The sequence below is a fragment of the Rana temporaria genome, chromosome 3 (assembly GCF_905171775.1).
Source record: "Rana temporaria chromosome 3, aRanTem1.1, whole genome shotgun sequence".
Taxonomy (NCBI): Eukaryota; Metazoa; Chordata; class Amphibia; order Anura; family Ranidae; genus Rana; species Rana temporaria.
In genome coordinates this window covers 419738048-419754340 of record NC_053491.1, presented here as the reverse complement: position 1 = coordinate 419754340, position 16293 = coordinate 419738048, and the positions used below count along the sequence as shown (strand labels likewise).

Sequence of the window (16293 nt, the reverse complement as noted above, 5' to 3'; positions counted from 1 at the left end):
CATGGCTCTATACATGTATATAGAGGACCTGTCGAGACTCTCTACATGTATAGGAATATAAAGAGGACCTGCCATGGCTCTATAAATGTATATAGGAGTATAAAGAGGACCTGTCATGGCTCTATACATGTATAAAGGAGTATAACGAGAGCCTGTCATGGCTCTATAGATGTATAAAGAGGGCCTGTCATGGCTCTATACATGCATATTGGTGTATAAAAGGACCTGCCATGGCTTTATACATTTATACAGGAGTATAAAGGGACCTGTGAATTGCCGGCGGCCACAATGTCTTTTGCGCAAACTAATCAATGTACGCTAATTGTGTTTTTCTTTTTTTTGGTACCAAAAATATGTAGAAGAATACATATTGGCCTAAACTGAAGAAAATTGTTTATTTTTCAAAATTTTGGGGATATTTATTATAGCAAAAAGTTAAAAAATATATATATTTATAGCACAAAAAATATGCTGCCCCCCTAAAAGTACTGCCTGGTACCCATGGTACCACCCGGTCCCATCATAGGGCCGGCCCTGCCATGCACACTGGCTTAAAAAACGTTGCTTCTATAGGAGTTTTGTGTTCTGCCTGTAGAAGCAGCTCAATGTTATCCTATGTGTCCAACTGTCCATGCACATCAGGATGTTTACAGGCATATTTTGAGTTCCACGTTTAGATCAGGAGTGTCAAACTGAATTTCATGGTGGGCTGCATCAGCATTAAGATTGCCCTCAAAAGGGCCAGTTGTATCTGTAAGATTAGATGTCCAGCACATCCCCTCCCCTTACATTAGATGTCAAGAGCCACCCCACCGTCAGAAGTTGAGTCCCCCACTCTCTTGTACTTTACAGTGCACCCCCTTTTCTTATGCTGCTGCTGGGAGGAAGCTGGATGCATTGCTTAAAAGCAGAAAGTAAGGGTCTGTAGGAGGGCTAGAGCTCTTCTGCAGCTACAGGAGAGGTGCGAGGGCAACATGAAATGGCCTGGAGGGCCGGATTTGGCCCACGGGCCTTGTGTTTGACACATATGGTTTAGAGGCAGGAAAAAAAAAACTCCTTGTTCACTCTTCTAATTGGAGCTCTTTGGCAGAAAAACATAAAACTCTTCTCAACTCGTCTAGACTTTGTACAAAAAATGCTGTATATGAGAGTTTTTTACTCCCAAGAGAACAGGCGTTTTTTAAGCCCAGTGGGCATGGAGCCTAATACTTTCTGAGTCACTGGGCATTCCTATGTGGAAAGTCAGAAGTCATTATTTACATACTTGTTCACATTTCTGATTCAAAGAACTGAAAGCATAACTAAAGGCTTTTCCTTCAGGGGAGGTGTAAAAGTCCTGTGTGCATGAGGCCTAAAGATATCTGCAAGGAAGACTTACCTATTCAATGGTCCTACACCAGCACTGGCATCTTCTTCTGATAGCCTCCTCATTGGCTGGCAAGGGATGATGACACTCATGTTTAGAAGGCGGTCATCCCGGCACTCAATGTCCAGCCCGATGATCTAAGCTGAGCATGCACATGTGCAGCGCAGTTTACAATGCTGGAGAGGAAAGCAAGCAGGAAAGCAGGTAGGGGCATTTTATTAACCACTTGCCAACCAGGCCAATTCTGACACTTATCTCCTACATGTAATTTTTTGCTAGAAAATAACTTAGAATCCCCAAACATTATATATGTTTTTTTAGCAGAGACCCTAGAGCAGGCATGTCCAAAGTCTGGCCGGGGGGCCAATTGCGGCCCCCATTCCAGTTTAATGTAGCCCCCCTGGTAATTTGGATGTATACTGTATTTATCTGTGCTGTCTCGGAGGGGACAGGGAGGGGCGGGGAACGAGTGCTGTCAAATTACATACAGGAGAATCTTCTGTTTACCCGGCGGCATCTTTAATAGGAAGTCTCGTCTCCTGGGCTGCCATTGGATGACTCCTCTGTCTATCATAGGAGGCTGCTGTGTAAACAGGAGATTCTCCTGTATGTAATCTGTTGGCGCTCTAGTCCCGCCCCCTCCCCTCCCCTCCGAGGCTGCAGATGGGCATCGATCAGGCTGCGATCATGGCAATGAAGAGGCCGCATTCATGGGAATGGAGAGGCTGCATTCATGGCAATGGCGAGGCTACATTCATGGCAATGGCAAGCCTACAGATGGGCACTGATTGGGCTGCATTGATGGGCAATGACCCTTATTTTGCTTCACAGTTCTATATTTACATTTTTTTTCGGAAACTTCCCTCCTAAAGTGAAGGTGCGTGTTATACGTCGATCAATACGTATATCCAAATAACACGCGCAAGCTTATCTCTTCACCACACACACCCACAAAGGCAGGAGAATTCTTGTTGGGCAATGTATTAGTGCTCGGGAAAACACACTTACACTGAATTTTAATGGTTCAAAGAATGTCATCAAAATGGTCGGCCCTCACGCATGTTCACTTCATCAAATCTGGCCCTCTTTGAAAAAAGTTTGGACACCCCTGCCCTAGAGAATACAATGGCGGTCATTGCAACTTTTTATCTCACACAGTATTTGCAACATTCCAAACGCGTTTCATGCTTTAAAAAAAATAAACAGTAAAGTTAGCCCAATTTTTTCTGGCATATTGTAAAAGATGAAGTTATGACAAGTAAATAGATACCTAACATGTGACACTTCAAAATTGCACACACTCGTCGAATGGCGCCAAACTTCAGTACTTAACCACTTACCCCCCGGACCATATTGCTGCCCAAAGACCAGAGTACTTTTTGCGATTCGGGACTGCGTCGCTTTAACAGACAATTGCGCGGTCGTGCGACGTGGCTCCCAAACAAAATTGGCGTCCTTTTTTTCCCACAAATAGAGCTTTCTTTTGGTGGTATTTGATCACCTCTGCGTTTTTTATTTTTTGCGCTATAAACAAAAATAGAACGACAATTTTGAAAAAAAATAATATTTTTTACTTTTTGCTGTAATAAATATCCCCCAAAAATATATAAAAAAACATTTTTTTTCCTCAGTTTAGGCCGATACGTATTCTTCTACATATTTTTCGTAAAAAAAAATCGCAATAAGCGTTTATTGATTGGTTTGCGCAAAAGTTATAGCGTTTACAAAATAGGGGGTATTTTTATGGCATTTTTATTAATATTTTTTTACTAGTAATGGCGGCGATCAGTGATTTTTTTTTCGGTATTGCGACATTATGGCGGACACTTCGGACATTTTTGACACATTTTTGGGACCATTGGCATTTTTATAGCGATCAGTGCTATAAAAATGCATTAGATTACTATAAAAATGCCACTGGCAGTGAAGGGGTTAACACTAGGGGGCGGGGAAGGGGTTAAGTATGCCTGGGTGTGTTCTTACTGTGGGGGGGTGGCCTCACTAGGGGAAACACTGATCTTCTGTTCATACATTATATGAACAGAAGATCAGCATTTCCCCTGCTGACAGGACCGAGAGCTGTGTGTTTACACACACAGCTCCCGTTCCCCGCTCTGTACCGAGCGATCGCGTGTGCCCGGCGGCGATCGCGCCCGCCGGGCACACGCACGGGAGTCGGGGGCGAGCGGGGGGCGCGCGCGCCCCCGGCGGCGCGCGTGCGCCCCTAGTGGCGGCTAATAGGCAGGACGTCATATTACGTGCTCTCGCCTAGGAGAGCCACCTTGTGGACGTATTTTGACGGTGCGGCGACGGCAAGTGGTTAAAGATCCCCAAAGGTTACACTTTAATTTTTTTTACTGGTTACATGTTTTGAGTTGCAGAGGAGGTCTAAGCTGCAGGCATCATTCAGATATACCCCACTCAAAGCCCAGGACGTCATATGACGGCCAGCCGTCGGCAAGTGGTTAAAAGACAGTGCATGCCACTACTGCAATATAAGCCTGCCTGCCCGCTGTTTCTTACAGTGGAACTGCAGTTCCGCTTGACTACATCTTTAGGCCTCATGCACACAGGACTTTTTTTTTCCTCTCCTAAATGCCTATGCATGTAGTGTTTAAAACGCACCTTTAGTATTTTGCAACTCTGTTTAGGAGCATCGAGCGATTGGTTGTTAAATCATTCCATTCCCAGAATAGTATGTTATTATGGCTATTGGAATGAATGAAAGCTCAAGTGCTAAAGGCGCCTGCCACTTAAGTGCATTTAGACGCGTTTACACGTGCTTGGGGTGTGGCAGATGTTTTTGTAGCAAAGCACTCCTGTCCTGAGCATGCTGGCCCTGTGTTTTTTCTGCCTCTAAATGCCTATGTGTGCAAGGCATAGGGGTTGATTTACTAAAGGCAAGTAGGTTCTGCAAGTGCAGTTGCTTCAGTGCTTAGTAAATGAGGTAAAGCTTCACTTTGCAAAAAATATCCAATCATGAGCAAGGAAAAAAAAAAAATTTTTTGCTTGCACGTGATTGGATGATGGCATTTAGCAAAGCTTATGCTCATTTAATAAGGTGTGGAGCAACTGCTCTTGCAGAGTTCAACTGCACTTTTCCATCGGAATAAACTCTGATAGGTAGATTCACAAAGAGTTAGGCCGGCTTATCAGTAGATAAGCCGACCTAACTCTGAATCTACGCCGGCGTTTGTTTAAGTGTATTCTCAAACAGAGATACACTTAAACAAAGCTAAGGTAGGCCGGCTTGCGCCGTTCTATCTTAGCTTGCAATGTTTCTGTTGGCCGCTAGATGGCGCTTCCATTGCGGCCGGCGTAGATTATGTAAATGAGGGGATACGTCGATTCACGAACGAACGCCAGGCCTACACCGTTGCATTACGTAGTTTCCGTAAGGGATAGGCCGCCTAAAGTTATTCCACCTATGAGGTGGAATAACAATGTTAAGTATCGCCGCCGTTCCCGCTGCGAGGTTTGAATTTTTTACATCGTTTGTGTAAGTCGTCCGCGAATCGGGATTTACGTACACGTCGAAATCAATAGGCTAATACGGCGTACTTAGCCGCAATGCACACTGGGAAATGTAGTCGCCCGGCGCATGCGCAGTGTCAACAAACGTCAAAAAACTTGAGGTCAAGCCTCATTTCCATACAACACGCCCCCCTCCAAGCAATTTGAATTAGGCGCCCTTACGCCCGCTCGTTTTAGGCTACACCGCCGTAGATTAGCAGGTAAGTGGTTTGTGAATCACTACTAGCCTAAATAATTTACGGCGGTGTAGCCTAAAAAGGCTAGGCTAGGCCGCCCTAAAGTTAGGCCAAAGTACGTGAATCTACCTATGACTGTTTTTTCCGACAGAATTCTGCTCAAGCTGTCTTGTGACGTACAACATTATGACGAGCCTAGAAAAATTAAGTTCAATGCTTCTGAGCATGCGTCGAATTGTTTCTGAGCATGCATGTTTTTTTCTCCGTCGGAATTCTATACAGACAAACGGAATTTCCATCGGAAAAAAAGAGAACATGTTCTCTTTCTAAGTCCGTCGGAATTTCCGATGGAAAAAGTCTGATGGGGCATACACGCGGTCGGAATATCCGATGAAAAAAATCTGTCTGACTTTTTTCATTGGAATTACGGCATTACTCTTCAGTTACCATGTATATAATTCTGTCTGGAAGTTCAAACATTTACTTATTGACATAATCAGTGTAAGCCCAAGTAGACACATAATGGTTGATTTACTAAAAATGGAGAGTGTAAAATCTGGTGCAGTTCTGCATGTTAGCCAACCAGCCTCTATCTTTAGCTTGCTCAGTTAAGCTTTGGCAAAAATAACTGGAAACGGATTGGTTTCTATGCAGAGCTGCATCAAATTTAGCACTCTCCAGTTTTAGTAAATCAACCCCAAAAAGAGAGAAATAACTATTTACAGATACACAGATCAACAGATTTATAGATAGATAGAATGAAAAATAGATAGATAGATATGGAAAATGCTGAATTCCATCTAAAGCGGTTCCTTTGCTGGTCATCCTGGCAATGAAGGAGTTACGATAAGACCATGGAGTGTGTCCACACCCCCATTTGCTTCAGCTGGCAGCAGCAGGGAGCTGGCACTAGGCGACCCCATGCTGGCACAGCGTGTTGCGTTGTTTCTAGCCACGCTCTTTTGTGAAGAGATATTTACCAGCTGCAGGATGGTCTGCCAGTGTTTGAACCCTGAGCGGAAAATTACAGCTAAAATTCAATCCCTGACTATATAAAACACAGACTATTAAAAAGCTATGAAACACATAAATATGTAAAAGTTCTATTAGTAGAACAGAGCTGTAATTTCTTGTACTATATGGAAAAATGAAATTTCGATGGCTGTTAAAGCTTCCTGCGTACTTAGTAGAATAAAAATAAAACTGGTTGAGGCACATTGCATCCTAATTTTATGTGGTAGTCCTCATTTGGTTGGATATATATTTTGTTTTTAAAAGTCTTCTTATTAAGTGGGCTATATGAACCTTCTGCAAGCATAAACTAGTACTATTAATCTACGATGACAAGGCCATAAGTGCCCTTTGGCCCAGACTGCTTAATGTGGCCTAGGATTATTAATGGTGTGATGCAGGTGATCAGTCACTTTCACCTTCCAGTATGTATATAACACATTGTTGGTATAGTTAAGGTGGCCTCAGACCTTAGAGGACAGTTTTATCTTGAGGGGGAAGAAGAGCAATTGGCAAGGTTCTCAAGCCTGTCAGATTGATTTTGCCTCCCACCAGTGGTTGGCTGTAGGGTGTCTGCTGCTGCCATAGTCATGAGATTGTTGTCCAATCTGCATGAAAACCATGTTCATGGACAGGTTGTAGGCAAGGGCCAAGCAGTCTGGATCACACGCAATGCGAAAGATGTAATTTCCCCCAGTCAATTAATAGGGTCCCATACATATGGACATTTACATGCTAAAAAGTTTCTAGCATAAAATCTCTGGGACTTTCCTGTGCCCGGGGAGCTGCAGGTGCTGTGTACAGCCACCCATACAATTGAATGGCTGTATGTGGACAAATGCTCATAGACACCAATAGCGGCATTTACATGCGCATGTGCAGCGTATTTCCCCAAACGCTATACATGTGCGGGTAAACGCTGATATAGAATCCATATAGAATTTTATTGAGGTCAATTTTATTTTAGTTGCTGTTGTTTCTGTATATATATATAAATATATATATATATATATATATATATATATATATATATATATATATATATATATATATATATATATATATATATATATATACAGTACAGACCAAAAGTTTGGACACACCTTCTCATTCAAAGAGTTTTCTTTATTTTCATGACTATAAAAATTGTAGATTCACACTGAAGGCATCAAAACTATGAATTAACACATGTGGAATTATACATAACAAAAAAGTGTGAAACAACTGAAAATATATTTCATATTCTAGGTTCTTCAAAGTAGCCACCTTTTGCTTTGATTACTGCTTTGCACACTCTTGGCATTCTCTTGATGAGCTTCAAGAGGTAGTCACCTGGCGCAGCACCTCATCACTCTCCTTCTTGGTCAAATAGCCCTTACACAGTCCTGTTGAAAAGTAAATGATGGTCCAACTAAACACAAACCGGATGGAATAGCATGCCGCTGCAAGATGCTGTGGTAGCCATCCTGGTTCAGTATGCCTTCAATTTTGAATAAATCCCCAACAGTGTCACCAGCAAAGCACCCCCACACAATCACACCTCCTCCTCCATGCTTCATGGTGGGAACCAGGCATGTAGAGTCCATCCGTTCACCTTTTCTGCATCGCACAAAGACACGGGGGTTGGAACCAAAGATCTCAAGTTTGGACTCATCAGACCAAAGCACAGATTTCCACTGGTCTAATGTCCATTCCTTGTGTTCTTTAGCCCAAACAAGTCTCTTCTGCTTGTTTCCTTTCTTTAGCAGTGGTTTCCTAGCAGATATTCTACCATGAAAGCCTGATTCACACAGTCTCCTCTTACCAGTTCTAGAGATGTGTCTGCTGCAAAAGGTGGCTACTTTGAAGAACCTAGAATATTAAATATATTTTCAGTTGTTTCACACTTTTTTGGTATGTATATTTCCACATGTGTTAATTCATAGTTTTGATGCCTTCAGTGTGAATCTACAATTTTCATAGTCATGAAAATAAAGAAAACTCTTTGAATGAGAAGGTGTGTCCAAACTTTTGGTCTGTACTATATATATATATATATATATATATATATATATATATATATATATATATATATATATACTGTATATATATATATATACACATTTTTGTACACAGTTTAATGTCTCAATGTACTCCAAAATGAAAGCATAGAACAAATAATCAATTGGAGACAAATACATTTATGGAATGATTTTGTTTAACAGAATGTATTTAAAATGTTTGACTTATGAAAATAGTCACCTTTTGCATAGTCATAAACACATGGCATTTTTCTGCAATGGAATTATACTTTGGATTGGAAATTCTTCCCAACCACGCTGCAGAAATTCTAAAAAGCTAGAATCACTGAGAATGATACAATGTTAATCACATGAAAAGGAGAAACCTCAATCTACTAGCTGGATATGTTTATATATATAATATTAACATTTAAAAAAATTATAGGAAAAACATTTAAAAAAATTTTTTTAGTCTTGATCATAATAACTCAATTTTAAAAGCTTGGATTCCAGATGTAGAAATGCCAGCAGAAATAAAGAAACATCCAATGATAGGTACCACTATACGAACTATTAAAACGATTAAAAAAACAAACAAATATGTGTATATTCCCGAGCCCGATCACTCAGATTCTGGGTACTATGGCATTTCAACCAGGTCTGATAGATCAAAGATTTAATGCCCTACGACAAAGGGGTATTAGTAGGATTGTTCATTTTTCAAAAGACAGACGATTAATGACAAAAAGAGAGATTGAAAGCGAAGTAGCCCCAGAATTAGACTTTTTCAGGATGTTGCACCTAGATGCGTTCATTCGAAAAAGACAAAGATTTATACAGAAATCAGAACACTGTCGAAATTGGAGGAGATATGCCTGAAGGGGAACCCCCCGAGACATGACTAGGGCAGCCGGATAACTTACCGCACCAACCAATACAAGCATATACCCCTTAACATTAAACCTTTCCCAATAATCACACTGACACCTGCTGGATTTAAAATGGCCTGGTAGGCCTTTATTAACAAATACAAAAACTGTATATATATATATATATACACAATCATATACATATATATATCACCCAACTTTAAATATTTAACCTATTCCTCAATTGTTAAACCTTTTAACCATACCTTGGTTGTCAGTCCCCCTGACAACCCCTGATCACTCTTTTGGGCCTGTGGTACCCTCTTAGCTAACGACATGTCCCCAGTCGCGACTACCGACTCGAAGACCTAGCTGACCACAGACCCACCCACTTCTCCCCTGGTGGTCCAGACTGACACCAGACCACCAAGGCAGACACCATCCCTGTAACTATGCCCCCCCACCGTTTTTACCTAACCACCGTCTATTTCTACCAAACGGCAGGGGAACCCACCGCCACCGCGGCACAAGTGGGACCACCTCACACTTGGGCCCGCCGCCACACCAGGAAAGCCCTCCTAACGCCCTCCTCCAATCCCAGAGCCCAAAGATCGATCCCGATCGAGTTGAGATGAACCCCGTCCCCCCTCAGGTACCTCCAAGTCTCAACTTCTAAATCTGAATGGCGAACCGCTATCCCACCTTGCTGAACCACAAACCTGCCCACTTCTCTGTTCACCTTTATCCGGGCCTTATCCAAACGCTCCAATGACCTGGCCTCCCTCCAGGCCATGCGAGCCACAATATCTGACCAAACAATGATCAGGTCAGGGAAAGAGGCCCGCAGTCGGCGTATATCCCATTGTATGTCTTTGATCACCTGGCGCATCGGCCGGACGCTCAAATCATTCCCCCCCGCATGTATCACCAAAATGTCCGGGGCCCTGTCTAAGCTAGCCCCCCTGTGAACTTCGGGTAACACCTTCTGCCACATGAGACCCCTAATCCCTATCCATCGTACCCTTCCTTCCTCCCTGGGCACCCCCAGCTGTCTCCCCCCGGGCTTGACATCCGCCCTTCTTGCCCCCCAAAACACAAATGAATGTCCTAGGATCCAAATCAGACAACCTTGGGGATCTGTAAAGACATAAAAGAGAAAAACAATACCCAGCAGGACCAAAAACAACCCCCCCGAAAACATTAACATCAGCATTGTCAACCACCGATACCTCATTGTTTACAACAAATGAGGCCGTACATACAGTTTATATCTATTAGACTCCCATCTGCCAATCCGCTTTACAGAATCTGCAGGCAGGCCTCCCCTTGCCGCTTCCGTTGCTGCCCCTATTCGAAACGAATGCGCCGAATATTCCCCCGGGACTAGACCCCCCTCCTTCAGACATTTCCGGAACACCGCCGTAAACTGGAACCTAGACAAACATTCCCCTTTTTGATGGATGAACAGAGCCTCCCCCCCTTTTGGGCGAACGCCCAAAAACCGTCTTACCACCTCAACCGGGCATGTTAGTGGACAATTCCCCCGGAACAACTCTATTTTTACGCCCCTACCTAGTTGATCCGTCTTCGAACGCCTAAGCCAAATCACCACCGATTCCTCCAGGCACCTAACGTCCTGCATTTGTAGTCCTCCCCCCACCAACTTGGAGGGGGAAACTAATTCCCCCACCCTGAACGCCCCAAAAAAGGCCAGAACGAAAACAGCCCGAAAAAGTATCTGCTCATAAAGCGATGCGCAAACCTTTCCCAAATTCCCCAATACCGTACCCAGGACCGCGAACGACACCGGACGCCTGGAATCCCGTGTAGTACTGCCCTTCCTGTATCCCTTTAACACCCTGCGCACCACAAAGGATTTTGTAAAATCCCTGAGGCCCGCCATCTGAAATAAAAAAGCCAATGCCGCCATCTTTTTGCTAATGGCGCCACCCGAGGTTCCCCTCTCGTAATTGCAGCACACAAAGTATAAGACCAACGCCTGCAGGTCTTCTGGATCTTCCGACCCTCCTACCTCCTCCCTCAGTGCGGACCATTCCTGCCACACCTTAGAGTAAGCTCGCCACGTTCCCTCGCTGATCGACTGCCGAATCAATCCTGCGGCGACTCCAGTGCAATGTCCCACAACTTCTGAGGGCAGGGTTCCCCCTGCCCCTCTGCCCCTGGCGCCAGGATTCGGAATTCCGCCCACTGGAAACGAGATAAAGCATCCGCCAATCTGTTATCCACCCCAGGAATGTGCACCGCATATATCAAGGCATTCACTTTGAGACACTTAAGTACCAAGTACCGCAGTAACCTAATCACCGGGGGCGAGGATGCCGATATGCTGTTGATCGCCCACACCACCCCCATGTTGTCGCAATTGAAGCGCACCTTTTTATTCCTGAAGAACTCCCCCCACAATTCCATCGCCACCACGATGGGGAACAACTCCAGCAGCACCAGGTTCCGGAGGAACCCTGCTGCCCTCCAAGACTCCGGCCAGGGCTCCGCGCTCCACCGTCCGTGGAAATAGGCCCCATAGCCCACTGACCCTGCCGCATCGGTAAATAGAGCCAGGTCGGCGTTGCTGACCGGCCCCGTCTGCCACATCGAACGACCATTGAAAGAGTCCAGGAACGTTCCCCAAACCCTCAGATCGTCTCTCAGTTCATTGGTCAGGCGCACAAAATGGTTCGGCACCCGGACCCCGGCCGTGGCCCCTGAAAGCCTTCGGCTGAAAATGCGTCCCATGGGAATAATCCGACACGCGAAATTTAACTTCCCCAACAAGGATTGGAGCTCCTTCAATCGAATCTTCCGCTTCACCCGGGCCTCACTGACCTCCCTCCTCAAAGCCAACACCTTATCCTCTGGTAGCCTACATTCCATCGCCACCGAGTCAATGGTGATCCCCAAGAACACCAGCTCAGACGCAGGGCCCTCCGTTTTGTCGGGGGCCAATGGGATCCCAAAACGTTCCGCCAAATACTGTACCGTACCTAACAGAACCCCGCAACAGCGGGAGTCCGGGGGTCCTATGCACAGGAAGTCATCCAAATAGTGGATGACGGAATTCACCCCCGCCACTTCCCTGACCGCCCATTCAAAGAACGAGCTAAACGTCTCAAACAAAGCGCACGATATGGAACAACCCATCGGCAGGCAACGATCAACAAAATACTCCCCCTGCCAGTGGCACCCCAGCAAACGCAAACTATTGGGGTGCACCGGTAACAGCCTGAAGGCGGATTCCACATCCGTCTTTGCCATCAAAGCCCCTTTCCCGTACTTTCTAACCCAAGACACCGCCGCATCAAATGATGTATAGGTAACCGCACAACTCTGCGGATCAATACCATCGTTGACCGACCCCCCTTTTGGGTGCGACAGATGATGTATCATCCGAAATTGACCCACTTCCTTCTTCGGAACTACGCCCAACGGGGACACCACCAAACCCCCCACAGGTGGTTCCCGAAACGGGCCGGCCATCCGGCCGAGCGCCACCTCCTTGGCCAGCTTAGCCGACACCACCCCCGGATGTCGCAGAGCTGACCGCAAATTGTCCGCCACCGGAGGGACCTCCGCCAACGAACTCGGAATCACGAAACCCTCCCCGAACCCCTGCTCTAGCAAACGCGCCGCCGCCCTGTCCGGATACTTACTTAGAAAAGGCAGCATCCTTTCCAGTCTCACCGGCGTCATTCCCTTTTCCAGCGCCATCTCCGGCCCGCTTCCCCTGTTTGAAACACCTATTGAACGCGTGCGACCCACCACACCCTGAGCACTCGTGCTTGAAACGGCATGATCCTCCAAAACGACAGGTTCCGTCGTTGAACTGCCAGCACACCCCTTTCTTTTTGAGGGCCGGCGATCCCGCGGAGGAAGCGCCGCCTGCCCCCCCAGGAAAGGACTGGCCCGCCGCCCTGGTCGAGGTCATCAACCTCATCCACAGGCTAATGTCCTTATGGTCCCAGCGGATGGAGGGACGCACTGCCTTGCGCTGACGAAACTGTTCGTCATACCTCAACCACGCCAAACCCCCGTACACCCTATGCGCTTCGTGAATGGCATCAAGGTAACAGAATAGGGCCGTGCAGTTCTCGGGGGCCTTTTCTCCGATCACGCTAGCCAGAATCGCAAACGCCTGAAGCCAATTCGTAAACGTCCGCGGAATGAGCCTATACCGACGTTTTTCTTCCTCATCCTTTTTGCTCTCGTCCGGCTTCACCCGGTCGAGGTGAAATTTTTCCAACGGGAGCAGGGAAAATATTTCCACAAACTCGTCCTTCTGAATTTTTTCCCTCACCTCTGGCTTAAGATGGGCACCCAACGGCCCTTCAAAGCAAATGTAAATTTCCCCCCTAGCCACGTCATCCAGCCGCACCTTGTCCCCGTCCTTGTCCTTGTCTTTGTCCTTGCGTTCCGCCGCCGTTCCCACGCCGTCCTTGTCCGTCTGTGTCCCTGCCACGCCCGTCCCTGGATTCGCCGGCACCGGGGGAGGGACAACTACCGCTGTCAGCGCCTGAACGGCGGGGGCAGGAACCGAGGGGGGGGGGTACTGGAACCGGGGGGACCCAAGGACCCAGCGGGCTCGCAACCTGAGGAGCACCCCCATCTAGCCTACGTAACAATTCCCGTAAGGCATCCCACACACCCCCCTCCCCTGAGGGACTAAGCACCGCCACCCCCCCACTAATGTCCTGCGCACTAACCCCACCCCTACCCCCCGTAACCACTTTAGATGTAGTCTTACCGGTTCGGCGCGGCCGTGAAGGTCCTCCAGCCGACAGGTTCCCATAACGTCCATCCTCCGCGGGGTCCTCCGGCAGCTCCCCCTCTTCACTGCTGCTGGAACCGGTCGCCGCCTGCCCGTGTGGTCGTTGACGAACCTCCTCACTCCTTCCCCGACCTCTGGACACAGCTGGCGTTGTGACAGGTATGGGAGCCACCACCCCCCGAGGGCTCTCGTCTCCATCGCTGCTGAACTCTTCAATCAGATCATCCCTCAGCACTGCGGCTGCAGCCTGAGCACCACTGCCCCTCCGGTCAACCCTCCCAGACTCCGAACGGTGCCTGAAGGCGGGACCTCCCGACTGACGTGACTGGCCTGGTGTCGCTCCATCTGCATCACTGAACGCATCCCCACCGCGCGCGAGGCCACCGCCTGTGCCCCGAGCTAGGCCGGCGCCTGTCTGAGGGTCCTTCCCACGCCGGGCCGCCCCCCCGACCGGAACATCGCCACCGGGGACAGCCATGTGAATCTGGGCCTGCACCAACACAGGGGAGGTAGGCCTGGGCACCCGAGAGGCTCCCCCGCGCTGCGCGCTTCCCGCCCCCCCGCCCCCCGCCCGTGCAGTGGCCGACTGAGATTGCTTGGCGGGGGGGCCCGACGGGGGCCTACTGGGACTCCGCACCTGACGCTGTGACCTGGGGGTGTTATCAGGGCTGAAGCGCTCCGGCGGAATCGACCGCCTCGCGCGCGTTGAAGCAGGCCTGGAACCGACCGGGGCCTGCTGTACCCCCCGCAGAGTGGCGGTGATCTGGCTTTGCAGCCAGTCCGCGCCGTGGACCTCTGCAACAGCTTGAAGCTGCGCTAGAAACCCGGCTACCTCTGACATCTTTACCCTTCCTTGCCTTTCCACAGATGGCCTAGAGACGCTGACCCGATACACAGACACTTCTCTCCTTGCTTCTTCCCCCGGACTGACGCTGCCCCTCCTCCAGCATCACCTAGCTAACTGAACTCTCCTCCCCCTCTCCTCACCTCCTCCAATAGTTAATTTCTAGGATCCTATTAACCACCCCCTCTAACTTTAACCCTTTCTTCACCTAAGTTCCCTACACCCTGTCATGCTGTCCTCCGCCTCCATTGCATTGCAGCTACGAACTTGTCTTTCGTTGTCATATTTCTATGCAATATTAATCAACTTAGAAACACCACAAGAACTTCCGTTTCTTCAGGCATGGGAGAGGGATCTGTGGCTGACATTCTCCCAAGAGCAGAGAGACAGGATTTTGACATTTACCCATAAGGCCTCAGCAGCAAGTACAGTGAGGAAAATAAGTATTTGAACACCCTGCTATTTTGCAAGTTCTCCCACTTGGAAATCATGGAGGGGTCTGAAATTGTTATCGTAGGTGCATGGCCACTGTGAGAGACATAATCAAAAAAAAAAATCCAGAAATCACAATGTATGATTTTTTTAACTATTTATTTGTATGATACAGCTGCAAATAAGTATTTGAACACCTGAGAAAATCAATGTTAATATTTGGTACAGTAGCCTTTGTTTGCAATTACAGAGGTCAAACGTTTCTTGTAGTTTTTCACCAGGTTTGCACACACTGGAGGAGGGATTTTGGCCCACTCCTCCACACAGATCTTCTCTAGATCAGTCAGGTTTCTGGGCTGTCGCTGAGAAACACGGAGTTTGAGCTCCCTCCAAAGATTCTCTATTGGGTTTAGGTCTGGAGACTGGCTAGGCCACGCCAGAACCTTGATATGCTTCTTACAGAGCCACTCCTTGGTTATCCTGGCTGTGTGCTTTGGGTCATTGTCATGTTGGAAGACCCAGCCTCGACCCATCTTCAAAGCTCTAACTGAGGGAAGGAGGTTGTTGCCCAAAATCTCGCAATACATTGCCCCGGTCATCCTCTCCTTAATACAGTGCAGTCGCCCTGTCCCATGTGCAGAAAAACACCCCCAAAGCATGATGCTACCACCCCCATGCTTCACAGTAGGGATGGTGTTCTTGGGATGGTACTCATCATTCTTCTTCCTCCAAACACGGTTAGTGGAATTATGACCAAAAAGTTCTATTTTGGTCTCATCTGACCACATGACTTTCTCCCATGACTCCTCTGGATCATCCAAATGGTCATTGGCAAACTTAAGACGGGCCTTGACATGTGCTGGTTTAAGCAGGGGAACCTTCCGTGCCATGCATGATTTCAAACCATGACGTCTTAGTGTATTACCAACAGTAACCTTGGAAACGGTGGTCCCAGCTCTTTTCAGGTCATTGACCAGCTCCTCCCGTGTAGTCCTGGGCTGATTTCTCACCTTTCTTAGGATCATTGAGACCCCACGAGGTGAGATTTTGCATGGAGCCCCAGTCCGAGGGAGATTGACAGTCATGTTTAGCTTCTTCCATTTTCTAATGATTGCTCCATCAGTGGACCTTTTTTCACCAAGCTGCTTGGCAATTTCCCCGTAGCCCTTTCCAGCCTTGTGGAGGTGTACAATTTTGTCTCTAGTGTCTTTGGACAGCTTATTGGTCTTGGCCATGTTAGTAGTTGGATTCTTACTGATTGTATGGGGTGGACAGGTA

At 47.3% G+C, this 16293-nt stretch overlaps 1 protein-coding gene across 1 annotated transcript; it reads right to left on the bottom strand.

Annotated features, from left to right (window-relative positions):
• Nucleotides 1–9134: 9134 nt before the first annotated feature.
• Nucleotides 9135–14313, bottom strand: LOC120933124. The gene is made up of 2 exons (XM_040346132.1): nucleotides 13716–14313; nucleotides 9135–10093 (listed from the first exon to the last, which is right to left on the bottom strand). The coding sequence occupies exons 1-2, from the start codon at nucleotides 14215–14217 to the stop codon at nucleotides 9498–9500; spliced, it is 1098 nt and encodes a 365-aa protein (XP_040202066.1). The 5' UTR covers nucleotides 14218–14313; the 3' UTR covers nucleotides 9135–9497.
• Between the last annotated feature and the right edge of the window lie 1980 nt (nucleotides 14314–16293).